This window comes from Oryzias latipes, chromosome 11, assembly GCF_053564925.1.
Source record: "Oryzias latipes strain Hd-rR chromosome 11, Olatipes_Hd-rR_3.1".
Classification (NCBI taxonomy): Eukaryota; Metazoa; Chordata; class Actinopteri; order Beloniformes; family Adrianichthyidae; genus Oryzias; species Oryzias latipes.
This window is the reverse complement of record NC_136247.1, coordinates 24,507,282-24,534,825: the sequence shown is the minus strand read 5'-3', so window position 1 is coordinate 24,534,825 and position 27,544 is coordinate 24,507,282. Positions and strand designations below refer to the sequence as shown.

Sequence of the window (27,544 nt, the reverse complement as noted above, 5' to 3'; positions counted from 1 at the left end):
CTCATTAATAGGAGAATTCACATACTATAATATTCATTTAAATATACCAAATGAATAAATGAAAACATATTTCAAACGGTACGTCTGAATAGCTCAGCTAGGGATGGGAGGGGCTGTAAGCTAGCGGGAGATTTTAACCGGGGGGGGGTTACTAAACTTAAGTCCTGCAGAGACTATGCCCTAAAACATGACCCAGGTTTTTGGGCTAAATACGGCATCATCATTTCCTTTTCTTCAGAGGCTCATCAATGAGTGGAAGTTTTCATTTCCTGAATTAACTATTTTTAAATGTGCTTTTGTGTTCCAGGTATTAAACCTTACCCCAAATTCACAGCCGTCATCCACGCCGTCTCCCCTCTGGTGTCCCAGTCTCAGCCCATTCTCAAGCTGCTGGTAGCGGTGGCCAGATCCCAGTATTGTGCACAGGTACAGTACAGCATGTATGTGTTTGTGCATTTGCGGCTCCAGACTCCCTAAATTCTGTTGCATTTCGCTGCTCGCTGAGGTCTTTTGCAAGCATGTTTCTCTAACAGGAGCAACATGAGTGCCGCTTCCTGTCCACGTATGTTGCAGAGGTAACTGCAGAGAATTGAATTAGAGCGGCCGTCTGTAGCTGTGCTGCATCTGTCTCCATGGCAGCCGGGCCCCCTCCAGCACAGCTGGAGATGGCATGTATTGATTCCCCAGCTTGCTCCTCACCAAAGCAGGAAATGAAATGGAATTTGCTCCCTGATGGCTGGTTTCTGTGTGGATGTGTGGGTGGAATTGTGTTGTGTCATTGTTTGTTTGTGCGCTAGATTGATTGTAAGTATGCATTTAGAGAATTTTTTTTTTTTTTTTGGTTACTGCATTCATGGGCCTTAATTTGAAATGCCTATTTTACCAAAAAATTCTTTCCGTAAACAGTTTCTTCATTTTTCTGCAGTCTTTGCACAGAAAACTCAGTTAGGGTTGTTGGGTCACCAACCTTGATAATTATACACAATACTTAACACACGCATGTTTCTCAAAGCCTCTAAGTAACTTTTTTAAAAGACAAATTCTGCTATTTGGAATTAGGAAATGATTTAATACATTATTTAAAAAACGAAGACAAATCCATCCATCCATCCATCCATCCATCCATCCATCCATCCATCCATCCATCCATCCATCCATCCATCCATCCATCCATCCATCCATCCATCCATCCATCCATCCATCCATCCATCCATCCATCCATCCATCCATCCATCCATCCATCCATCCATCCATCCATCCATCCATCCATCCATCCATCCATCCATCCATCCATCTATCTATCTATCTATCTATCTATCTATCTATCTATCTATCTATCTATCTATCTATCTATCTATCTATCTATCTATCTATCTATCTATCTATCTATCTATCTATCTATCTATCTATCTATCTATCTATCTATCTATCTATCTATCTATCTATCTATCTATCTATCTATCTATCTATCTATCTATCTATCTATCTATCTATCTATCTATCTATCTATCTATCTATCTATCTATCTATCTATCTATCCATCTATCCATCTATCTATCTATCTATCTATCTATAAAACCTAGTTAGGATATTTAGTCATATAGTCCATCAATACCTAAATAAAAGATAAATTAGAGAATGCACACAAGTTTATATTTAAAGAAGAAATAATAAACAGAAATATTACATTTAATTTTACTTCCACAAATCAATAATTAGTGTTATTGTGCAAATCCTACTGTACCAGACTTTTTTTATTGGTAAAAACCAAACATTAATTTGAAAATTATAATTTAAAATAGATGTATTTTTAAATTTCTGTCTTAAAAATTCTGAGTGAAATAAAACTTTCCATTTTCTCAAACATGAACCTTCAACCATCACAAATAAAATGTCGGCTCTTAAAATAAAATTCATGATAAAAGACTCAAAAAGATATTTAAGATTTTTTCTCCTAAAACGAGTCATTACATTTTGCTGAAACAGGACTATTAAATTAGTTTTGTCTTTTAGCGAGTCTAATAAAATATTTCTAGTTTATCACAAAACTGATTTTACCTCGCAAGTTTGCCTCAACTTCCAAAGACGGTTTCCCCAACCTGCTCCAATATAACAGAAATATCTAACCCTATACTTAATCCAAGTACTATTTAGCCAACCAGCTAATCCTACAATTTACCTCAATCCCATAACCCAGTACTTTGTCCATCTAATCCATATAATCTCATTTGCATGAGTCCGAATGACTAATCAGTTGGCCTCTCCCAACGCTTAATCCCAATCTCTGTTCTGAAACCTCTGCTGAGATTACAAAGTAAGGGTGACGGGGAAGGGTGGTAGGGTTGCTTTGAAGAGGTGAATTTCTGATACATCTTCTGCTGCTCTGCAGAAACTATGTCCCAGAAAAGACCACATGGAGCGCTTTGAGAACAGATCAACAGAAGATCAGAGCGGGTCTGGAGGAGGATGACACTGTGCAGTGAAAATTTCCAGAATGACCAGAGAAATGCACTTGTTTTTGTGCTTTTAATGGGCCGTGGGAATGAACTGCATCAGTGACAGAGAAGTGAGGACGGAAACGTCCAACGCAACCGGTCGTGTGTATTTGATGCTGCGCAGCAAAAGCCTGTTAAAAGCAGTGGCGGGGAAATTAGGTGAATGTAATCTTCAGAGTTCAGCCGCTCCTTCAGGTGGTAAAACTCAACTTAAACGCTGTTATTGCCTCAATTTCAACAAGTCATTCCCTCGTAACAGCAGGTTGAAGGAGTAAACTCTACCCTGCTATTATTTTTTATGGGAGTACTTTTGTGTTTTTCATTCTTGGCGGTGTGCACGCAGAGTGGAGCGCCGGGCGCACCGCCGGGGTGTTTTCTTCCTCTCTTAGCACTCAGGAAAAGAGGAGCGATTGAGAGGTGTGCTCCTACAGAGGAGGCGAGGGTATACATGAATAAACGGAAAGAGGAGAACGGAGGAATCGGAGGGTGGAGGGAGGCTAAATTGGACTGAAGAAAGCTTTTGAAGCGCATTGGCGCTCCTGCTGTGTGTTTGCCGCTGCGTGTCCACACACATTTTGATGGAAGTTTCTTCCTCCAACCACACTTATCCTCCTCCACTCGTTTATACACACTAGAGAAAACACCGAGCTCCATGAGAATGTGGAACGCTGACAGAGACGCCATCTGTCTTTGTAATCAAACAGCAATAGCTTGTAAGAATGGATTAACACTCAGCTGCGTCTGTGTGTGCACACTCCATACCTGTTGTTATCTCACACTGGCAGATATTTTCACGCCTGCCTTTTGGAGCTAATCAAACACCCGTACGTCATTGTTTTCTTAAAGAAAAACCGTCCGCTCCCGTCTCATTGTGATGCCGCGACAAAAGCCAGACGTTACACATCCAAACGTTATTTGGCAGGTCCAGTTGGTTAGCAGGGCGTTACGTAGTTAATGTCGGGGTAATGTGAGGCTTTATTGATCCCTGCAATGAAATTCTTGCGGTTTGCCTCCACTGGGGATGCCTGAGCACAGCGCCGACCACAACTCTGTGCAAGTGGAACCAGGATGGTTTCATTTACCGAGCTGCTCAAGGACAGAGTAGCAGGTCACATGACCTCTGACCGCCAAACAGGCTGTTGTTTTTGGAAGAATTGCTTTAGCGGTTTGTTTTTCCCTGAAAATAATGGCAGATTTACCAGAAAATATATTAAATTACTATACTGTATATGTTGTTACTGGTGGTACTGTATATGCTGGTACTGGTGGTACGTATATGCTGGTACTGGCAGTGCCACATATGTTTGTACTGGTGGTACTGTATATGCTGGTACTGGTGGTACGTATATGCTGGTACTGGCAGTGCCACATATGTTTGTACTGGTGGTACTGTATATACTGGTCCTGGTGGTATTGTATATGTTGGTACTGGTGGTACTGTATATGTTGGTATTGGTGGTACTGTATATGCTGGTACTGGTGGTATTGTATATGTTGGTACTGGTGGTACTGTATATGCTGTTACTGGTGGTACGTATAAGCTGGTACTGGTGGTACGTATATGCTGGTACTGGTGGTACTGTATATACTGGTCCTGGTGGTATTGTATATGTTGGTACTGGTGGTACTGTATATGTTGGTACTGGTGGTACTGTATATGTTGGTACTGGTGGTACTGTATATGTTGGTACTGGTGGTACTGTATATGTTGTTACTGGTGGTACCGTATACGCTGTTACTGGTGGTATGTATATGCTGGTACTGGTGGTACGTATATGTTGGTACTGGCAGTGCCACATATGTTTGTACTGGTGGTATCATATTCGTTGGTACTGATGGTACTGTATACACTAATATTGGTAGTCCTCCATACATTTATGTTTGGTGGCACTGTATATGTTTGTAATAGTACCAATAAGGCACAGAGTTTCAGTACCCCATCCTCAGTTTCCATCACACTGTAGATGATGATGCGTCGCCTTATTTAGTTTTATAACCGCCCCTAAAGTGGTACACATACAGGGATGTGGGGTTTTTGTTCTTATTTTGAGAAATGTCACTTTAGTGACTTCTTGCCAAGATGGCGATGACAGAAAAGCCTAAAAAACAGCTTTTAATTGGTTCTGTCCAAACAAACTAAGCACTTCTTTGGTCCATTTTTAACTACAGTCAACTGTCAAAATATTAAACCCCAAACCAAAACTGGAGTGGTCTGGTTGGTAGAGGTTTGTTTGTGAGTTCACCACCTACTGAACCTCTGAGATAAATGACATAAATAGAAAATAACCAAAGAAATTCAGTTTTCATTCATCTTTTTTAACAATAAAACCAGCAGATTGTAGATTCGTAGATTCAGACGTCTGAGATATAGAACTGAAGTTCTGGAAGTTAAACTTCAACGCGCCTCATAGGGTCACAGTTGACTGTTGGGTTGATGGACGATGTTTTGCTCACTTATGCAGCTAAATGAGATACAAGACCATAAGCGTATGTTAATGTCTGGTTAAGGTCATACGTGTGCGTCTTCTGTATTTAATACTAATGAGGTCTGCTGCTGTGCATTGAAACGGCTGACCTGCAGGTCGCTGAACTCCAGCGCGACTCGCACAAAACATGACATTAGACGTTACGGCCGCCTGAAACAAGAACTCTTGGTGTGAAACATCCTCCGATTGGAGGTGAGCGCCTCACGGAACGGAAAATGAATTCATTCTGGGTGGAAGTGGAAACCTGACAGGGGGACAAAACACTTTCTGCTCTGAAATGTGAAAGTCACGGCGCGGCCATCATCCACAGTATTTTATCGCTGCGGTTGCCCTTCTGCCTCGTTAACGTTAAATCTGCTTGTAATAAGTTGGCATTTGCCGTCCACCCGGAAAGTAAATGTCACACGTTTGTTGGGTTGTTGATATGAAGAAGTTATTTAAAATAGTTTCCTGCATCGACAGACACGGATGGGGAGATAAAACCGGTTTCTCTTCCTTTTTTTTTCCAGATTCTTGTCTTGTGGAACTGTGACAAACCTCTTCCTGCGAAGCAGCGCTGGCCCGCCACCTCCGTGCCCGTCATCGTCATCGAGGGAGAGAATAAGGTGAGTGTGCACTCAGATAACCTCCAAGGTGCAATCACTCTTATTCATTTACTCCTGATGTTCTCCAACAGTTCAACTACAGGAGGCTGACATTTTTGTTAGCTGGAGTCGAATAGTTTCGATTTGCACCGATTCCATTAGAAGACAGTTTATGTGCTTTTAATTAAACATCAGTACTGAGACTTTTAGACGATCCCTGATTCACAGTCTGGACTTACTGTAAAAATGAGCTGGCACTAAAAGGACATTTTTCTTTTTGAGGCTCTTTGGGTCCAGTTATCAGAAGGAAGGAGCAACATTCACACTAAATGGATGAGTTCATGAGGTCTGATATTGTCGTTGTTTTGTTTTAAAGCTCACAAATGTTTACTTTTCATAATTTCATACTTTATTAATCGGAACTAAATTTGTTTATTTCTGTCTAAAACAAATAAGTAAAACTTTTTTGTTTGTCAGATTATACAAAACAGCCTCAAAAGCATTTAGTTTATATTAAAGTAAAAAATGATGTTAAAATAACTAGAATGAATGGATGTTGAGTGATTATTGGAGAGCTGCTGATGATAAACAGCGCTAAACCGATTCACAGCCAGCAGGAAAATCTAGAAAAGTTCCCTTCAAGCGCAGATCAAGCAAGAATTTAAAAAAAAAACATCAAAATAAAACATTTTGTGACAGAATGAAGCTTGTAACTACAAAACCACTGTGAAACAAAACAAAAAAAACAAGACACCTGAGATTATTTCCAGTTATGAAAGAAAAGAAATCCTTTTTGGATTTGCTAAATGAAAGTAATTTTAGTGGTTTGATCCATGTTTTCATCAATAGGTTTTAGAAAAGGTCAAACAACAGTTTGGCCTATGGCTTTTTTTGCCACTACGTACAATTTACGCATATTGCAAAAACGAAAACTGTTCACACTTGAATATACATGGAAAAGTTTAGAAAAGTTGTGGTCTTAACGTAAACATTTTCACAAATGAACAACGTGAAAACCACGGAAGTACGAAGATATAGAACACGCAAACCGGAATTTCTTCACTTTGTTATTCAGAGCACGGAGCAGAAACGACATGGCGTCAGCACCACGGTCAGCGCCTGCCGTGGGCCTTCGCCTTGCTGTGTTTGAATAAAACTGACGGGTTCCCCCGGGCCGCACCAGGTCAAAAGAGCTGCTAGGCGCATATTAGGGAGATCCACAAGAAGGTGATGGACAGACGGGGGAGCGGGAGACCCCCACTCGGTATGGTCGTGAAAGATCGTCCGATTCATAGACCCGTCACATAAAACGGCAATTATGCATGAAACGCGTGATCATTGCGCTATTTATATGCAGTCCATTAGTGATTCGTCCTTCAATTGCGTAATTCTAACGCGATATGTGAGCCGTATACGCGATATAAAAATTTATTCATCAGTGGTTCATGCGTGAAAAGTCTGTTAGACATACGTGGAAAGTCACACATTTGCGGATGCAACTCACAAAAATCACGCACAACTGTGTAAGATTAAAGTAATAACTGTGTGTTAAAAATGTGGGACATGTGCAAACTGTGTAATTCTCAACCGACCAAACGTTTAGAACAGCTCAAAACCGAATTAACGTAAAGACAACACTTACGAATTACATATATCGTGCATGTATAACGAAAGAGCAAAATATCCTACATGGTAAATCTGTAAAATATACATAGCATGCATAGCGCAGGTCATGTCTAGACGTTTAATGTAGACCTAACTGCTTCAAACCTGAGAAAAATCTCCAATAGGTGGATGTTTGGTCAATGAATCTCCTGTTTTTCATAAATAGTTTCTTACTTTTGTAATGAATGTGGGTCACGCTGACAGGGAGCCCATTAGAGGTCAAAGTCAGGCAGATTTGACTGTTTGATGAGCGTTCCGGTGTTTGTTTTGCCCCCACACTCGGCTCTGCAACCTTCGGGGAGGACGTCTCCCCTCTCCACATTCAAAGAGCCTCTTTTATGTGGGGAAATCGTGTTTTTATCAGACATCAGCCTCATCTGCCTGTGCGTCCCCCTGTGAGCTGGCAGGGATTTAACGTCACCTGCCAGTCGGTGGAAATAGTTTCCACATCAGTGTCGCTCGCGCGGCGGTAGGCTGGGTTTATGGCTCTCCTCCCTGTGGCTCTGAGTGGTTTCTCCCAAGCTGTCAGTCACAACAGGAGGTCTCTGAGTGGAGTGGCGTGCCCGTGGACAGATAGCGGAGCCGGCTTAGTGCGCCGTTAGTGTTTGTGTGTGCCAGGCAGCCTGTGCTTTGTTGTGTTTGTGGGGTTTTCTGCGTTTACCACGGTGAGCCGAGCTGTGTTCTTCCACCCCACAGAGGGAGAGAGAGGCGGGGAATGTTTTTCATCCTGCTCAGCTTTTTCCTGCCACTTCTGCGTTTATCCGCGCTGACTTTCATCCTCTGAAATCCAGGCCTGCTTTTGGTTTTGAAGTCTGTTCAGTTCAACTGGCGGTTTACATTTAAAAGTGAATTTCACCCAAATTACTTCAAATATGTTTTTTCCCTAAAATATAATCGTAAACGAAAAGCGGCGCTGTATGGCGTGCAGGAGCCAGCCGCCTCCGCCTTCGCCGCCCCCTTTTGACATGCCTTCGCTGGCTGAGCAGCTGCTACTTTCCTCCTCTGCCTCTGCCACCCTGGTTAGAGCTGCATGTGACAAATTCATAAGATAAACCCACTTTTTTCCAAATGGCTGCTTTTCTGTTGGGTTTATCTCCATAGCAACCATTTAATTTTTTGGTCGTCTGGGGGTGACGAGCAGATCAATGTCATTTTTAGAAGAATCCGTAAAAGCACATTTTTGGATTTCCTTGGCAACAGAAGTTTTTTTGTTAACCACGCCCACATTCCTAATATGTTCACATCTTATGTCATATCTTTTCGTTCAGCTTGAGCTAGCGCTTCATGTATTAAATCTTCACAATATTCCGGTAAAAAATGTGCGAGCAACAGGGAAATGCCACTTTTGCTACCTCGCCACCTACAAATCTGCACATTTTTAGACAAATAGTTTTTCCCAGCTAGCTTCCCAATGATGCTCTAGAACACATATGTCAAACTCAAGGCCCGGGGGCCAAATGTGGCCCTCCATGCCATTTTATGTGGCCCCCGAGAGCATAAAAGTTTTTGATTTCTTAAAATAAAAAATAAAAATTGGTGTGTATTTATTCATATCTAGGGGGAATCTGCCTTGAAATATCGGATTGGGCAACTATACATTAGAACTTAAAGACACATAATCTAACCTGACAGAATCTAATTTAAAAGGATTTATGCTAGAGTAACAAGCAAATATGTTTTCTATGCAACTGTAATTGTCACATTAAAAAGTTATAATAAATAAATAATGAGTTCTTTAACATTAAGGAGTAGGTACATTTATTTTTCATTACATTTAGCTACATGTATAAGTTATATCTGGCCCTTTGAGGACAGCCGCTATACTGATGTGGCCCTCGGTGGAAATTAGTTTGACACCCCTGCTCTAGAAGTTAGAAGGTGTTGGATCGTAATTCCTCAGAGGAATTTGGAGAAGGTTCCAAGGAATTTTTTTGTTTTAAATTCAAGATTGTAGCCTCTTCCTGAGGTCAAAGGTCAATAAAACTTTGGTCACGGTTGTTAAACTTAAGTATGTGTGAAATTTAGTAAAAATCAAACAACAAACAAAGCTTTTCTTTTTCCATATCGTGTAAAAAAGAGAAAACCTTCACGATTTAAAAAAAAAAAGGCAAACTGTAGGTCCTGTGGCCATCCCATAATAGTTTTTAAATGTCCTTTGGTTACCCGTGATGTGTGGGTTTAGTTTCATTGGTGGATTTCAAAATATATATTTGATCCCTTTTTAAAATGTTGCTGGTTTCTCCGGCTGTGATGTCATCGTTTGTTTTGTCCGAATCCCAGCAGAGCTTCACGAAGTCGCTGCTCCTTCTCCTCCTCCTGCTGTCCTTTACCGAGCAGGAGGAGGTGAAGCGCTGGAGGCAGATTTCTGCTGGAAGAGCTCACTTTCCCGCGGAGCAGCATGAAGCCTCGGGCTAATATGTCTCACTTCTAACGTTACAAACCAACCGGGGCCCAAAACATCAGCCTCTCATCCTCTGTTTGTCTCTCCTCCCTGTTTGTTTCCCTTTCTTCTTGTCTCCTCTTTCGTTTTTTTCCCCTCCTCTGCTGGTCTTCACTCTGTCAAGTTCTCCTGAAAAACAAGAACACAGAGCTGGGAGATGGGATGCTTTTTTTTTTCTCTCTCTCTTCATGCCTGCAGGACATCGCATCACGCCAATGACAATGAGCTGAACCCTCCACCCATCACCAAACCCTCATTTTCTCAATTTGTCTGTAAAACTGTCAGTCTCCTGCCGTGTTGGGATGGATGTGACGTCCTGGACGGTTTCACAATGGGGGGTAAACAGGGACCGGGCGCTGAGATGAAGCTTCAGAGCTTCTCCTCACCACTGTATTTCTCAGGTGTCGGTCCAACAGGTGAACTCTGGTCCTACATCGAGGTTCTAACCAGGAAAAGTTGGAAAATGTACAGTGGTGGACAAAATTGTTGGTACCCCTCAGTTAAATAAAGAAAGTCCACAATGCTCACTAAAATGACTTGAAACGTTTAAAAGTAACAATAAATTAAAATGTATTGAAAATTAAATAATCAAAATCATCCATTACTTTTGAGTTGTTGATTAACAGAATTATTTTAAAAAACAAACTAATGAAATAGGGCTGGAGAAAAATGATGGTACCCATAACTGGCTGATTTTGATTATTTAATTTTTAATAAATATTAATTTATTGTTACTTTTGAACGTTTCAAGTCATTTCAGTGAGCATTGTGGACTTTCTTTATTTAACTAAGGGGTACCGACAATTTTGTCCACCACTTTACATTTTTTAAATGTGGTTAGTGAGGTTTCCATGGTTACTGCATGTTTTAGATTTGAAAAAAAAGGGGGTTTTGTGGTCTTAACGTAAACATTTAAACGTAAACAGTGGGTAAAGGAGGGTTTAACCACTCTCAAAAGTGCAGTGTGAAACCAAAAATCCACTTTACCCTTTCCTAGACATTTTTAGGAATTTAAAAAAATGTTTTGTTAAAATAGGCAGAAGAATTTGAAACATTGTTTTTGTAGCATTTTTTCTCACGCCGGAGGACATTTATAAAAGCATTTCAGATTAAAACTGCATCTCTGAGTATTTCTTTAGTTTGTGATGCCGCTGCTGGACCAACGTCTCCCTTCTAAATCCTCCACCTGCGGACAAACAGATCCATAAACGTTTGTTTTCCTCGTTTGAGCCAGAATCTGGATCTAACCTGCACGTCTGGATGGCCTTTGTTGCACCACTGATGTCTGAGGGACCGTAAGCCAGCGGGAGAGAGTGTACAGAAAGGGATGATGGGATGTCAGCGGAGGGTTACTTCCACTCCAGTATGAATATCTATTTGCTGCTGAGGTTCGTCGGGGTGGGTGTTCGTGGGGCTTTAAAGCTGTGAGCCGTTTCTCGGTTGCGTAGGAGTTTGTTTGAGTTCAGGCGCTTTTCCCGGCTACAATGCACTTTCTTTGTCAAAGAAAAGCACTTTTTTTTTTCTTCTTCTTCTTTCATCATGGCAACAGACCAAAGACTTCCCATCTCCATATCCTCAAGATGTTTATCCCTCCATCCGCCCACATAGGTCCCTCTCTGCTTCCAGGGAAATTTCAAGGACAGCCATCCATTACGGAGCAGCAGCTCCAGCTGCTCCGCTTTCAATGGCGGAGGCGGCGAGGAGCAAATTTGAGCCGCGTGTATCAGACATCGGTGTGACACAGCGCCCGTCCTCGTCTATGTGTTTTTATCGATTTGGAAGAGAAAGGCGACCCTTCAGGCATAATGGAAACTTGTATCCACGCTCCGTCACTGTGGAGATCGACAGGCCGCGCCCTGCGGTGGCGCTTGCACCACATTGGCGTCTCCCCTCCTCGCCGTGCGCGGCTGTTTTCTTGTTGTCATGGCCCGTCTCCCTTCCAAAGCCATGAATTTGTTAGAGGTGATTAAAAATTCATACGGTTATATTGGAAGCAAACAGATTCGCTCTGAGATTTATCTCAAGGTGAACCTCTTTATGGATGTCTGCATGCATATTTAACCATCCTATATCTGTCCGGCCAGCGCACAAACCTTTAGATAATGAAAGTCAGATAGATCAACATGAACCGCTGACAGTTTAACTTTTAGAAGGATGTTTCTGGCCTCTCTTCCATTTGTGAAATCGGAGGGGTTATCGATTTTTCCAGAAAAGCTCCTCAGGTTTTACTTTAAGGTCGTCATGCGTTAAAGCAGATGATGCACTGATGTCATGATCCAGCGCCAACTCCAGCCTCTCCTTCTCCTCCTTTAGTGGCGCTCCAGAAAGGCGTGTTCTTCTTGATTCCGTTCCTACAGATGTCCGCTGGCTGGAGCTTCCACCTTTCATCGATGCAGAGCCTGCAGCAAAGGCAGCACGCATGACCGGCACCAGTCTTAATAGGGACCAATAAAACGACTTCAGGGGCCGCTGGGGCCACAGAAGTTGACCTTAGCAGGGGCAAAGGTTAAAGGAGATCAGGAAAAGGAGACTGTAGGAGCAGCAGGTCCCACTCTGATCATCTATTTCCTAACTATTCATAGTGCTTTTGTGATTAGAACTATGCATTTTTTAGCCAAGATTTCAAAAACTTGTCATTTTCTAGGTCATATTCTGCTGCGCAGCTCGAGTTCATTAGAAGATTGCCTCGAAATTGTGGGCGGGACCTTTGGTGTAGAGCAACCCCGCCTCTCCTTCCCATTGCTGAGAGTTTTCTGTTTACATCCTTTCTAGCTGGCTCCTCAACATAGATAAAGGTTATAAAAAATCGCTAATAACAGCCCTTTAAAGCATTAGTAATGGCACATCAGCTGCTGTTCAGGCGAGGAAAACCAAAGCACGCGTGGATCTATATTGGGCTGCAAGTGGATGCATCAGGAAGGGGCGGAGCAGCAAGCTTGTGGCCCCGCCCAGCGGATCTTCTACGATCTTTTTCAAACTGCATTTTTTCATCTGCTCCTGATTCACAGCGATTTGTCAGGGTTCTGTTATCGCCACTGATTACAACAACCGTCTCTGGTGGAAATAAAATTAAGAAAAAGGATCTGGATGCTTTTTTGATTGGATCCGTTACCGATAGCTGACTAGCTAGCAGCAACAAACTTGACTCGCATCATCAGCAAATATCTTTATCCTTTTCTTGTTTTTCTTGATCAGTTTTCTGTTTTTCCGGTTTCTCTGCACCTCTGGTATAACTCCGTGTCTTTTCGATGTTTGTTTGATTTCTAACGCTCCCGCTAACAAAACTAAACGGTTCCTGTGGGCGTCACGGGCCCGCTACATCACTAACTGCATGCTGGGTTGGCGCTCCTCACTTCATCGCTGTGTTTTTAGATCTTCGCTGATTTCTCCAGAACAATTGAAGGAGAAATGAAACTGGAGTAAGCAGAAAAGCCCCAAACATTAAGCACAAAAAGCCCCAAAGTCGTCGTCAAAAATCCCAAACAGACTTTAGCTCCTGGCAAAGACTCCCTGAGTGAACATGCAGTTGAAGTTTGAGAGGTTTTGTTGCTGCCTGGGTTGGTGGCAGCTGGAAGCAGAAGGTGCTGCTTCCAGGAGGATGTGGTGAGTTCATAAATGGGGATTTTTATTGTGCGTGTTAGAACATGGCCGCTGTGAAGCTGTGAGATGCTGCAGAAAAACCGAGAATGCAGGAGCTTCACGCCTGAGTCTCCAGGAGAAACGTCTACATCACATCTGTGAAACCTGGATTCAGAAAAATGATCAACAAACACCCGAAAATATATGGAGGAGCTGGAAGGTCTTTGAAAAAATAGTTTTGCTCATGAATTATTAGCAGTAGAAACTGATATGGATCAGTAAATCTATGGTGACATCATCACGGCTCTCTAGCCAATCAGCGACCTCCATAACATTCAAGCCGATCCTGCAGGAATCTGAAAAAAAACGTTTGGTCAAAGCCTATTTGTATTGAGATTTCATAATGCAAACATGTACTTTTATTAATATAATAATATATTGAATTATGTTAAGATATTTTACTATGTACACACTTTTTAAAAAAAAACTAAAATATATTGATCTTAAGCCAAAAACTATTTTTTCTTCCGTTTTTGGAAAAGATAAGATAAGAAATATTGAATTTCTTAAAAAATGTAAATTTTTCAAAAACACAATTTACTTAGTGATAAAATCCATACATTACAGTATTTAGCAGTTCCTGTGTTATTAAACTTGGCAGTAGAAGAACGTTTAGGAGCCGTCATAGACTATCTGCAGAATTTAACATCATCACCACATCTGTAGCTTAGTTCAGCCGTCACACTGATGTTACCAAAGTATTATCAGTTATTTAAGGTCATTTTTCAATAATCTTTCATAACTACAATCAATAAGCACTTCCTCTTTGTCATTTGTCATTCATACTTATGGATTGTTTAAATGATCTGCACTAGGACTGGTAAATGATCGATCATCCTAAATAGATGTTAAGAACAGGATTTGGCAACTATGTCCAGAAAAATATAAAGTAAATTTGCTCCTTTCAACGTCTTTTCATCCAAATAATCGAAGGGGTAAAGAAAATTTTGACAAAATTGAAAATTAATAATAAAATAACTGCAGTAGTTACCAAATGTAACTATATTTGATTCATATTTTATCAAATAAAAAAATAATTAGTGGAATATTGTCAAATTACCCGTTTGCTTCTCTACAGCCAGACGTTGGAATGAAACGTTTTTATCTAATTTTTTTATTTCTTTTTTTATCCCATCAATTTTAGCCTGTAGCTAAATAACGTCTTTACTGTGTTAATAATCAATTCAGTGATCAAACGTTTAAAAAAGTATTTTATGTTTTTACTATAGAATAGAATGCCTCTATTGTCATCATTCACATCTACATTTTACATGATATAAACATACAAGTTATGTATAAAAATATTATATTTGATTAAAAGAAATGTATATGGTAGATAATAAAATAAATACATATTTAAATAAAGAAATAGGAGAAAAAAGGTTGGTTGTCAATAAGGAGGTAAACTTATTTTATTTCTTTTAAAAGACACGAATGAACAAATACATAGATAGGTCAAGGTTCTCTGACACTACAATCATTTTTCATTTTAATGAAATGCTATTAAAAAAAACACCTCTTAATTAAAAATGTATTTGTTTAAAAGATAACCCCAGACTAGAGCAGTTGTTTTTACATAAAACCTCAACGTTGAACGTTACATAAATAGTTGATTTTTAGGATAAATGGAGTCTCCTGGAGTTGTGGAAGAATGCTTCGTTCTTCTGAAAACATTGGAAAAATGTATTTTTAGCCACAAAAAGGTCTTTCTTAACCTCTCACCTTTTCAGTCTTTTTCAGGTTTATGGTGGTTTTGCTTTTTCTGTTTGACCTTTTCACCTTTTGATTTTGATTTTTTTAAGAAATCACGCACATTTTTCAGCAGAACGTTACTTCCTTAGAGTCTTGTGTGTTTTTTTTTAGATCTTTTGTGTGAAATCTTTTTATATGTGACTCAAAGGACTTTTTTTTAAAACAAGTGACATGTGGAATGAATATGGATGAAAAGAATCTTTTGATACTCCTCCACCGCCGCGGTTTGCTTCATCCGACCAGACAGTCGTACATCACCGCTGGTTGAAGGACCCACGTTCTCCGTGGGTTCCTGTGGACTGAAGCGTCTGTGTGTGTCCCTGCAGGTGATGAGCAGCCGCTTTGTGCCGTACGAAACCATCGTGACCGACGCCGTTCTGAGCCTGGATGAAGACACGGTGCTGTCCACCACCGAGGTACGGCGCCATCGTTTTTAGAGAAGGAAGCTGCTTTCCTATTTTATTTCTCTTCAACGCTGTTCGTCACGCTGTTGCGTATGGAGTTAGATGAATGTCAAAATGAAACGTACGGTCATAGCCGTGCAAACTTTAAAAAAAAGAGGACACAATATGAAAACATTTGGTTTTATTTTTAACATGTTTGTTTGGAATCCGATTTGTCTTTGTCTTGAATACGACATTTCCCATTCTATCAAAAAGACGCTACAGGCATTCATGTAGCCAGGAACCGGTGATTCAGCAACGTGCTCATGCGTTCTGACTACAGCTAAGGAGAACAAGAAGCCACTGATAAACAGTCTATATGTTTTATAAACGACTTTATTTATTTTTTTAGCCTTACGTTATTGATATTTCATCATTGTCAATTATTGGTCACAAACAGCGGCGTGGTAGGCTGCCAGTTAGCTTCCCGTTGTTTTATTCTCTTATTGATAACCTTTTTTTTTTGGACATTTATAACCTGATGAGTAGATTGACATGTACGCTACTCTTTTTTTTTCTTTCTTTTACTATTTTCCACCACTTTTGGGTCTGCGCCTGCATTGTTTACACCGTCAGCAGCTGTTGCTTGGCAACAACAAAACGCAGCCAGAAAAGGGACCAGAGACTGCTGTTATTGTCTGTTGTTCTTTTAGCAGAGCTATGGTAACGAGAACATGTCTCTGTTATGGGATGAAGAAGTTCATTCTAGTTTCGTTTATCAATGAGCCTCAGAACGCAGATTTGTTGAATTGCGGGTTCGTGACTCGTTATGTACGACTGAAACCCTGTGATGTTTTTTTATGGTGTTTGAACAGGCGAAATATCATATTTCATTTAGAAAAGTCACAATTTAAACAGATATGTTCAACGTAAAACGAAATGTTGTATTCATATAAATATATATGTATTTTGCAAAGTTGTCTATATGCATACGTTTCATTTTGACAGTTATCTGACCCCATAGAAGGACTTACTTAAGTGTAACGTTCTGAGGGGCCGATGGGGCTTTGGGGTCCAGGGGTCCAGTCAATCCTCTACAGGCTTTTGAGGTCTACCAGAGAGGCAGAAAAGGAAAAGGAATTCCTAAAAAATCCAGAATTCTGTGCAGAAACGATTCTGAAAGCCTTCAAACTTCTACTAAGGACAATAAAAACAAAAGAAATTACAGTTTATTTGATGAAATGCACACATTCAAAGCAGCTGCTCTGTTCTTTATTAAAACAAATCCTAAAACAGAGCAAATAAAATTAGCAGGTGTACGTTCCTCTGTAGGTTTGATGTTTCTGTCGTCTGATTGGACGCTGATGTCTGTGAGTTTTCACTTCCTCCTTTTCTTTTTACTTCTAAATGTTTTCCTTTACTCATATCGAATAAAAGCAAAAGTCAGAAACCTAAAAAAATATATTTTTCTTTCTAATAACTCTGGGATGTTGTGTGCTTTAAACTGCAGGTTTTGAAAGCAATTTCCTCCCAAAATACTTGATTTGTTTCATGAGAATGTTGACACGAAATTCCCGGGAAGTGTACGTTTAGTTTCACTTAAGAGTAATCATTGGGACCCGAAACACGCCGGCGTGCTCGTACGGCGCCGTGTGGCCGCAGCGCGACTGTAATGAACACAGTGGAACAGAAAACCAGCATTTTGAGTCGGACAAAAACAGCCCCCAGCATGAATCTGAGGAAGATTAAGCACAAAAGGATTGAAAAATGTCCCTTCTGTTAATGTGTAGTGAGGACGGAAGGTGAAGAGGTGTTTTTTTTTCTTTCAGGTCCAAACTTTTAGATGTTTTTTTAGTGTTGGAATCGTTCAGAAAAACTGTATCTTTATTTCAGCAACAAAAAGAGAAAGTGTTTCATTAAAACCAAGAATCTCTGCGAACCTGAAGTTTGGTATCGCAGGCTGCTCAATCGGTGAGCCCGCAGAGCACACTTTCCTCCACAGCCCTGCTGCAGACAAACGGGTCGTAGAGAAAACTACACGTGACTCTACGTCCACACCGGGCGGGGTCACGCTTTTAGCATACGGTGTTCACACTGGAATGTCACTACCCGATGCTAGCGCCTGTAATCACCTCTGGAAGAGTCCTGGTGCGAAACCGTTGCTCCAGACTTTCTCTATCACTGCTCTACGATCAAGGAAAGACTTCTGTTTGTGCAGAGACCAAATGATCATTAATTTGTTCTCCATGAACACATTTCAAACGGTTAGCACTTCTGTGAATTAATACCCCAATTTTTTTTAAATAGGTAACAGATTTGTAAATTGCTTTGGACAAAAATGTTGCAAAATGGGGCTGCATGGTGGAACAGTAATTAGCGCCTTCACATCACAGTGAGAACGCCTCAGTTTGAATCCCAGCTGGAATCTATGTGTGTAGAGGTTGCATGTTCACGTCATACAAATGTGGGTATTCTCCAGGCACTCTGGTTTCCTCCCACAGTCCAAGAACATGCTTCATATGTTGATTCATTACTCAAATTGACCAATAGAGGATGACAAAAAACCTGAGAATAGTCTAAAACTGATTTAGCTTAGTTTTTTTTTTCCAACAATGGCCTGGTTATGCTTTGGCAGTCCCATGACCCCTACAAAGAACACGGAAAATGAAATAAACCTGTTCTTGTGGTTATTGTGCGTACAAACCTGGATCTGATGTTTTACTCAAACGTGTTGCAATAATTTAAAGTACACAGAGAAATAAAAGATTTCCGAATTTCTTTATGCACAAAGAATGTCAAGAAATACGACGGAGTATTAGGGCCACCAAAAAAAAAAAAAAAAAGTAAAATTACGACATTTTATCTCGTAAATTTACGAGTTTTTTTCTCGTAAATTTACGAGAAAAAAGTCATAGATTAACAAGGAGCAAACACCAAAGTTGTCCGTTTATCGGAGCATCGCTTGAAGATGAAAGATGTGGAGCCTTTTGTGAAGCTTTATTTCCAGGTTTATTATAGGGTTAAAACAAAGAGATTCTGAACCTTTGGCGACTCAAAATCAGATTATTGTCAGTGGAGCCGGTTTTCTGGGGTTCAGTGTCAGTAAAGCGGAGTTTCATATGTAAAATAAGGAGCTCAGAGACACGTTTGGGTGTAGAGGATCGTTGCAGCTTTTATTCTCCTTTTCATTCACAAACCCTCAAGTTCATCTGTCACCTTACGTCATGAACCTGTCATCAGATCCGAACACCAATGCGGAAGTAAACGTCCCGTTATATCATCAAACAACAACGATGAATGAAAAAAGTCTATTATATTAGCATCAGAACGTTGAAAATGCCAAAAAAAGTGATCCACCTCCTCAGACGGAAGCGTCACACAAACGTAGAGATCTTGTTTTTGGTGGAGGAAGAAAGGATTGAAGTGGAAAGCTGCAGGGACACCGACGGCTTCATCGGGCTGCAGAGATCCTGCAAACCAACCATCAATAAATAAAACTTTAATAAATTGTAAATCAAACAAATGAGCTTCCAGATATTTGGAACGTTCAAGCTCATTCAGCTCACCTGTTCAACAAAGTTTAGTCGGTCTGCTCTGTTGCTGCGCGGCATTCACCTGCTGCTCTGCATGCTCACCTCCACTTTAATCTCGTAAATTTACGATTTTTATCTCATAAATTTACGAGTTTTTTTCTCATAAATTTACGACTTAAAATCTTGTAAAATTACGAGTTTTTTCTCACAAATTTACGAGTTTTTATCTCCTAAATTTACGAGATAAAAACTCGTAATTTAACTTTTTTTTTTTTTTTGGTGGTGGTTTTTTTTATTTATTTTTTTTGGTGGCCCTAATACTCCGTCATAAAGAAACCTTTCCGTCCATTCATCTGTTGAGATTTATTTTTGTGAATTGATAAAGACTAAGGAGAAAACCGCCTTCAACTGTCACCCGAACCACGATACATCAGTTCCTCATCAGTTGGCCCAGGGAGGAGTGATTTTGTGTCTTTTTGCCGGGTTCATGGGAAGAGCCCCGGCCACCAAGCCCCCAATGCTCCAGGCCTGGCCTGACTGCAACCTGTGTGTTGCAACTGGACCTTGTTCTTTCTGACTCAGTTTAGGGATTCTGAACCGCTCTTAGTCTGACTCTTCACCCAGAGCCTGTCTGTTTTGGGACGCCATGCCTTTGGGATTAGCACTGGACAGATTCGCTTCACCACGTTAAGGTGGCGGTTCATGGAGGGGATGCATTTAGTGTATTGCAATTTTTTTTTCTTCAACTTTTTTCATGGTTTTTTTTTTCTTAATGTATGAAATTAATTTTAATAAAAATAAATAATCGACTTGTTAAAAATTTTACAGGAACTGTATTTTGGTTAAGGTGGGGGGAACTGAAGTGCTCAGAGAAAACCCCACACAAACACACTTATTAGTGTGTCGCCCTTTTTTTAATTTTACGTCCGACCAGATTTAAAAAAATAATTAAATCAGTTCTAATTGTTTTATTGTCTGCGTTTTTTGTGTTCTACTAGCAGAAAGAATTAAAAAATATTTCTTCAATTCACAAATTTTAACTAATAATCATCCTAAACACACTACATTCTGATGGGGTGGGGGGAACTGAAGTGCTCGGAGAAAACCCACACAAACACACTTATTAGTGTGTCGCCCTTTTTTTTTTTTTTTAAACCCTCGGATTAAAAATCTCGGACTTCTAATGTTAAAGGGGACGTCCTCCATACGTCATAAAAATGCATATTTCCATCAGAGCTTTGACTGAATTTTCCTACCACCTGCCTCTTTTTTTCTTTACATTTTTACTAGATTTGCCTTAGTTTTTGGTTTAAATTATGATTTTTGATTGCATTTTATGTTGTAAAACTCTTTGTGATTGTATCTAACACTAACCCGTCTTTGTTAAAGCATTAAGCCTGTGTGCGTGTGTGTGTGTGTAGGTGGACTTTGCGTTCACCGTATGGCAGAGTTTTCCCGAGCGAATCGTGGGTTACCCGGCCCGCAGCCACTTCTGGGACAGCAACAAGGAGCGCTGGGGCTACACGTCCAAATGGACCAACGATTACTCCATGGTCCTGACCGGCGCCGCCTTCTTCCACAGGTAAAGCTCCTCCCCCTCTGCCACGTTCCCCTGTGATGGAGTGGTGTGGAGATCATGAAGGGATGTAAAGCTCTGTGGAGTCGGTCAAAGTCTCAGCTGCTCAGCCGTCTTCCGCTGCTGCATGAAGTGAAGCTTAACTGCTGTCAGCTTAAATACAGCTTCACTCCTCGGTGATGACATCAGTCCGTCAAGCTGAAGCCAGCCAATCACAACAGCCCAACGCTCAATCACTTCCAATAAGTCACTCGCTCGGTCTGTTCAGGAACCGGAATCCCAGCATTTTATCCAGCTGGACCCTGCAAATGTTCCATTTAAAAAAAACACTTGATGAAATATAAAAGAAATGTTCTTTTTTTTTACCTGTTAATTACAATACAAAACTTTATGTGCATGAATTGCACTTTTCTTTCACTTGGAGTTGTGATTTATGCAGCTGTAGGTTTGGGATTTAGCAGCAGACTTCCTGATTTAAGAAAGAATCAAATCTTTTACAATTACATTTTTTTTCGAGAAAAGTAAACTGCATCCACTGCTCTTTGGTGTACTATCTTTCCTTTTTTCCATCCTCTACAGGCCTTACTGTACACTCTACTGCCCCCTGTGACCTTCTTAGCTCATTACAGTTGGAAATGTCGCAGTTTATGGAAGATGTTCAGAACTAAATGTATTGTTGGATACGTTTCTTCCATCCTGTCTGCTGCTGCTGATGTAACTGAACAGTCCCACCTGTCACGGCAGGTATTACCATCATCTGTACACCAACTACTTACCCGCGACTCTGAAGAGCATGGTGGACCAGCTGGCCAATTGTGAGGACATCCTGATGAACTTCCTGGTTTCTGCTGTAACCAAGCTGCCGCCCATCAAAGTCACACAGAAGAAGCAGTACAAGGAGACCATGATGGGTCAGGTGAGACGGCAGCGGGTCACCCACGCCCCACCAGGGTCACCTATGCCCCAACAGATCCCACCAGCTCCCAGAAGGATTTGAGTCACAGGAAAATCATTTTTAAGTTATATACATATTTCATTAGTGGAAATAATGACCACTAGAGGGCGTAGTAATGTTATTTTTTTAGTCGCTCCTGAGAACAAGTTGCACCCCTGACTATGCAAAAAAACACAACTTACACTCTGTACGCGCTAATGAATAATTAGCCTGTGCTTTAAGTACTTTATCAGAAATAATGGACGAGGCGGAAGCTAACATTTGACTAACTAAAACGTTACTTTCCTTTAACTTGCTTTGAGATCATTTTTAGATTTTCATTTCTAACTGTTTTGTATTTTAGATATGTAAGAAACAATCCTCTGTATTCTTTTTATTTTCTTGGCTGCATGGATTTAATATTTCAGTAAATGTAGCCTTCATGTCTCCGTTGTAACAAAACAAAAATGTTTCTTCACAAAAACACAGTAAAACCATATTTTCCTCTATTCTCCTCAGAACTGTTTGTTTCTAAAGTCCTATTATTTGGTTTTTCAATCCATTTTTTTTTTTGTATCCAACCCTCCCTCCAGTCTTCTAGGGCGTCCCGGTGGGCCGATCCGGACCACTTTGCCCAGCGGCAGACCTGCATGAACAAGTTCGCCAGCTGGTTTGGCGGCATGCCGCTCATCCATTCCCAGATGAGACTGGATCCGGTTCTGTTCAAGGACCAGGTTTCCATCCTCCGCAAGAAATACAGGGACATCGAGAGGCTCTGACAGGACCGCCACCCCCTCGGGGGAGACCCCGTGCAGGGGGAGGCACGAGACAGGGACTCGGTGGAGGCCAGACGGAGCAGTCGGACTCCAGCGGTTTGGACGGGCGCCGCTCTGTCCTCCGCCCAGCGCTTTGCCAACGACCAGAGCGCCGCCGCCGCCGCCTCTGCCAAGACTTGAAGCAGAGGGGAGGAAGAGGAAACAAGCAGATGGCATTTGGATATGAAAAAAACTCACAAATATACGACGTGATGTACATGCCAAACAATTCTGTACGTTTCACAAACACACTACTGATGACAAGAACTATGGGATATATCATATTTTTTGTACAACTGGGACGGCGGTTCGTTCCTGCACTCTCTGCACATGTGCAGGACGGTCAAAGACGAGAAGGTGTTTGTGCTAGCAAACCTGGCAACCCAGCTTTCCTTAAATCTCTGTCGACCCCCCCCCCCTCTGCTTTTTAGCCCGGGATTATTTTTGTTCACAGTAAAATAAAACATAAAAAAAAGGGGGTCAACAGCGGCGGCGTGTTTGGGTTTCCTTGCAGCAAAAGAAGTCGTAAATTCCAAGAAAGTCTGAAGTCTGTAGTTTCTGCGGTTTTCTCGTTTTTCCGTCGATAGCGCTTCTTCTGCCCCCCCCCTTGTTATCGCAGATAAGTTAGAAAAACATCTCATTTCCTGTTCCATTTATCTCTTATTTGCCACATCCGTTTTTTTTCTTTTCTTAACTCTATATTCATCCACTCTTTCATCCGCTCTTCCCCCTCCGCTGTGTTTGTGTGTTAAGAGCCTTAAAAGAGTTTATCCGGCCTTAAGCTCGAGCTGGGAACCTTTTCCCGCCGTTAAAACGAACATTTCTGGATTAAATGCAAACCTGCCCCCTCCCTTCTGCCCCTTCACATGGAAAGCCCCCCCCCCCTTAAAGACATCACCTGTTTACAGCAGGATAATTGAGGTGCGGCGCCGTCTTTCATGTTGAAAACTTCTCCTCATCCTTGACTTCTTTTTTCATCCTGACGTATTTGAGGATCTGTCGGCGTTTAGTTCAACCGTTTTCATTTAGAAAGCGGTTTGAGTCCCAGGAGGCCGCTGCTGGTGAAACGGCGTGCGTTGTTCTGCTTTAAAGTGGCGAGATTAGAAAAAACCCCAACCTGCTGGCTTCCCCTTTGCTCCTCCTCCTCCTCATCCTCCCCTCACATCAGAAAAAAATGGCCGCCCGCTCCGGCGGCACGTGTCAGTAGCAGACTCTTGAATGAAAGCGGCGCTCTTCCAGCAGCCTTTCCGTCAGCCAATGAGCTTTCAGGCCTTTTCGGCGTGTCGTCACACATCGTTTTTGTTGTGTGTAGTTTTTTTTCTCGCGCTGCCTTGTCCGTCGTGGTTAAAAACCGTTTATCAGAGAGCGACCTTTGCTCTCCACGCTTCTTTTTTTTGGCACTTTACGTTAAATCCGTTTAAATCAGGAAATTTTCACAACAATGCACGAAAGAAAAAAAGAAAAAATCATCGTCTGATTCCATATCAAGCCTTGTATGTGTGATTGTCTGACCCCCCCCCCCCCTCCTCCATGTCCCATGAGGCTTTGCAGAGGATTCCCATCATAACCAAAAGCAGTGATTTGAACCTGATCCTGCATCTCTTGGGGGGGTTTATGATGTTTTGCTGTGCATTCATTTCATTTTGTTCCTGTGGGGAAGCGTCCATCACACCGCAGTGTCTTTCTAACACAGATCTCCCCAGGAGAGAGAGAGACAGAGAAACGATTTGACTGGTTTAAACTCCAGAAAAGATTGCATACACCAGCGATCCCAAATTGGATTGGGCCGTACCATGTTGGCTCTCGGCGGGAGTCAAATTATAAAGTCCCAATAAAGGCGACAGCCGCTGACAAGAGGGAAATAATCAGCAGCTGGGTCGCCTCCGCCAGATGGAAACGTTTCTAGATTACAACCATGGCTGTGACTGCGTCTCTGCAAAGCCACGGCCGAGTAACGGAAAGTTTTCCAGCTTTTTAACGCACGTGAAAACGGAAATCATCAGGAGAACTTTATGCAAGTTATCGTCTTCAGCTCCAACACAGGAAGTTTACCCGGCTTATTGATTTGTGCCTTTGATCAGCGATTGAGTTCTTGACCCCCCCCTGAGTCTCCATCCTCGCACCCTGGACGCCCCTTTCCGTTGTTGCGTTCGGGCCCTGTTGCCACGGCGACAAAGCACGACCACTTCCTGTGTGGGATTATTTATCGGCGTGGGCCGAGCGTGGGCGGTCGGCGATCTGTGAGGACTCGGTTGAGCCCGGCTGTCCTGATGCCTTCTCCTCCCTCCTTCCTTCTGAGAGAAAACTTTTATAGACGCCACAAATGAAATAGAGAAATGCCAATTTTGTAAGAAATGATTTATAAAAAATAAATAAACTCATATTTGATTATATTTTGATGTCTTTTTTCTTTTCTTTGGGACTTTCTTTTTCTCAGTTGCTCAACAGCTCTTAGGAATAAAAATCTGTTTTGGATTCGCTCCTATGAAATCTGCAGACTTCCTCCTTTATGCTTAGAAAAATCTAAAAGCGGTTTGAAGTTTTAGGACAGTTTGTGAGACTTTTTCTTCCTCCGTTAACGGCTCTGGATGGGACCGGACCAAACATCGCGAAGTACCGCCGTGGGGCCAAACAAGACTTTTTTTCTTTGATTTTCCTTCAACAGTCTTGAAATTGAGCACTGTGGGCTGGTTTATGTATTTACAGCCCCACTCTGATCCTGATTCACAACAATTTGAGTAAAGAAATACTCACAAATACAATTTTAACCCTTGTGCTATCCTAGGCACTTTAACATTGGGAGTTGGGTCATCTAGACCCACTAGACAGTGCGCTGAACCTTTTTTCTTCAATGATTTGTGATCTTCACTGGTGTCCATGGATTACATGAAATCTTTCCACCTTTATCCACCTTTGTCATGGTAGGGAGAACACGTCAATGTAAGGGTGGGGTCAAAATGACCCCATAGGATAGCACAAGGGTTAAGTGATCGATGTTGAAAAACTTTTAAAAAGACGTAGTGAGATTAGCTACAAATGATGGATTGTGGTTTCAGAAATACTGCCCCCTAATGAGCAGATGGTGTAAATGATTCCAGGTGGTTTGGACCATTGACGTAATAAGAAGAACTGGACTGAGTGACCCTTCCCACGTCACGTTCCAAACAGGAAGTGGCTCCAATAGAGAAATAAACAGTGAATTGACTTCATTTGGTTGGAACCGGGTGATGTCACACCCACTCGCTCACATACAGTCAATGGACTGGACCACTTTGTTCTCAGGAGAAGAGGGAAATACCAACTGTGTTTCCGGTTCATTTGAACCCGGTTCACTGGAATTTCCTTTAGTTCCAATTTTCTATTTTTTTTTTCTTCAACTTTTTGCTACAATCTTCATGAACTCTCAAACCCGTCAATTCACCTGCTAAATAAATAGTTTTCATTCATCTCTGCACACTTGGAATGTTTTCCAGCTTTACTGTGTTACTGGAGTCACACATAAAGCAACATTTTTTCTTATTTTAATTTGGCTTCTGGACACTGAAAAGTGTTTTTCATGTGGTCCCGCTTTTCTTTTTGAAGGGTTTACATGTAGATTTATAAAATAAGTTCAATTAATTTGAATATTTGAGACTGGAAGAATTATAAATCTAATTTATTTAAATATGTTGTAAATTTGTGCGGACTCTTTTATTCTGAAAGGACCTCTTTTTTTTGTAAAGGATAAACATGATGATTTTCCTTCATCTTTGTGCACGTGCACGTCCCAGCACGTGCAGGCATTACAGACCCTACGGTGCACCTTTCCTTCATTGGATCAGAGGAGGTTGCATGAACAAGCACTTGACCTTTGACCTGTGGCTGGGCTGAATGAGAGAGCACAGTAATAATAGCCGCTCGGTGCTGCGCTGCCCTCTGAGAAATAATAACCAGGCCTGTTAGACGACTGAGGAGTTTATTAGTCGCCGCTCAGAGCATTGATTTCTTTATTTTCCACTCTGTCAAAAGCTCCAAAGCTGCATCTGTCCCCCGTTTCCCAGAGGAGAACATCGCAGATGAATTATTAAACCCACACCGATATTCTTTGAATGTCCTAAAATCAAAGCTCAGCTTTTCAGATCCTTTTCTTTCCTCCCCTTTGTTGCTCTTTTTATAACTAAAATGGCATAATAAAACTGAAAATAAAAGCTCAACCAAAGCTGGGTTAGTTTCCTCATAAGGAAACAGAAACGAGAAAACAGAACCAAAACTCACAAACCATTTATGCGGAACTTAGAAATTAAAATAGTACGATGTGGTCAAAGTTTATTAAATTAGTACAAAGAAGTTCAGATTTGATACTTTTGATTTAGTTTTTAGTGACAATGGCTCTTCTTTGTTTACAAGGTAGAAATCTCCAATATTATAAAAATATTTGCCAAAGCATTTGTTCATTTTGATATTTTACTTTCTTACCATCAGTAGAAAATTTTCAATTCATTCCTGCAACTGTTTTAAATATTTCGTTTGTTTCGTCTAAAGTCCCTCATTGAATCTGGAATTTGTTTTTCCAATTCAGGCCCCAAATTTAGAAAAAAACTATTTATTAACCCTTGTGCGTGTTCTCCCTACCATGACAAAGGTGGATAAAGGTGGAAAGATTTCATGTAATCCATGGACACCACCTTTGTCATGGTAGGGAGAACACGTCAATGTAAGGGGGGGGGGGGGGGGGGGGGGTCATCTAAGATAGCACAAGGGTTAAATGTTTTCCTGTAAAAAAATAATACATTTTCCTATTGATTTATTCATTTTCCAAACCTTAATCTCTTTTGGGGTCATGTGGATGCTGGAGCCTATCCTGGCCACTGTAGGGTTCTCCAGTCGATGACAGGGCCGCAGGAATGTAATCAACCTCCTAAAGGACGATTTAGAAACACCAAACGACCTATGACGCGCGTTTTCAAAACCCACACATGCAGAAGGACAACATGGAAACATCTGGGATTTGAACCAAGACCTGATACCCACTCCACCAAAGCAGCTCCTCATGGATCTCAAGTCCAGGTGTCTTTTCTTAGGCCTGACAGACAACAAAAATGCTACTGTGAAAGCTAAAACCTCAACACGCACCGCCAAAATAAGAGTCCCCCGTCGGGGCTGGAGGAGGAAGTGCTTCACATCTCCACGACTGTTTGCAGCAGCGTCTGTCTGCAGCGAGCGTGAACGGCGCCAATCCGCCGCTTCCAGACAATCTTGTTTG

The 27,544-nt window shown here is 41.3% G+C and overlaps 1 protein-coding gene across 1 annotated transcript in view; it reads left to right on the top strand.

Moving 5' to 3' along the window:
* Positions 1 to 24,657, top strand: part of ext1b (exostosin glycosyltransferase 1b) — a 135,591-nt gene extending 110,934 nt beyond the window's left edge. The window contains exons 6-11 of the mRNA XM_023959609.2: positions 308 to 426; positions 5,491 to 5,586; positions 15,388 to 15,477; positions 20,399 to 20,559; positions 21,298 to 21,469; positions 22,081 to 24,657. Coding sequence (XP_023815377.1) covers positions 308 to 426; positions 5,491 to 5,586; positions 15,388 to 15,477; positions 20,399 to 20,559; positions 21,298 to 21,469; positions 22,081 to 22,266 — 824 coding nt within the window. The 3' untranslated portion in view covers positions 22,267 to 24,657. The remainder of the gene's footprint in view (positions 1 to 307; positions 427 to 5,490; positions 5,587 to 15,387; positions 15,478 to 20,398; positions 20,560 to 21,297; positions 21,470 to 22,080) is intronic.
* The last annotated feature ends 2,887 nt before the right edge of the window (positions 24,658 to 27,544 follow it).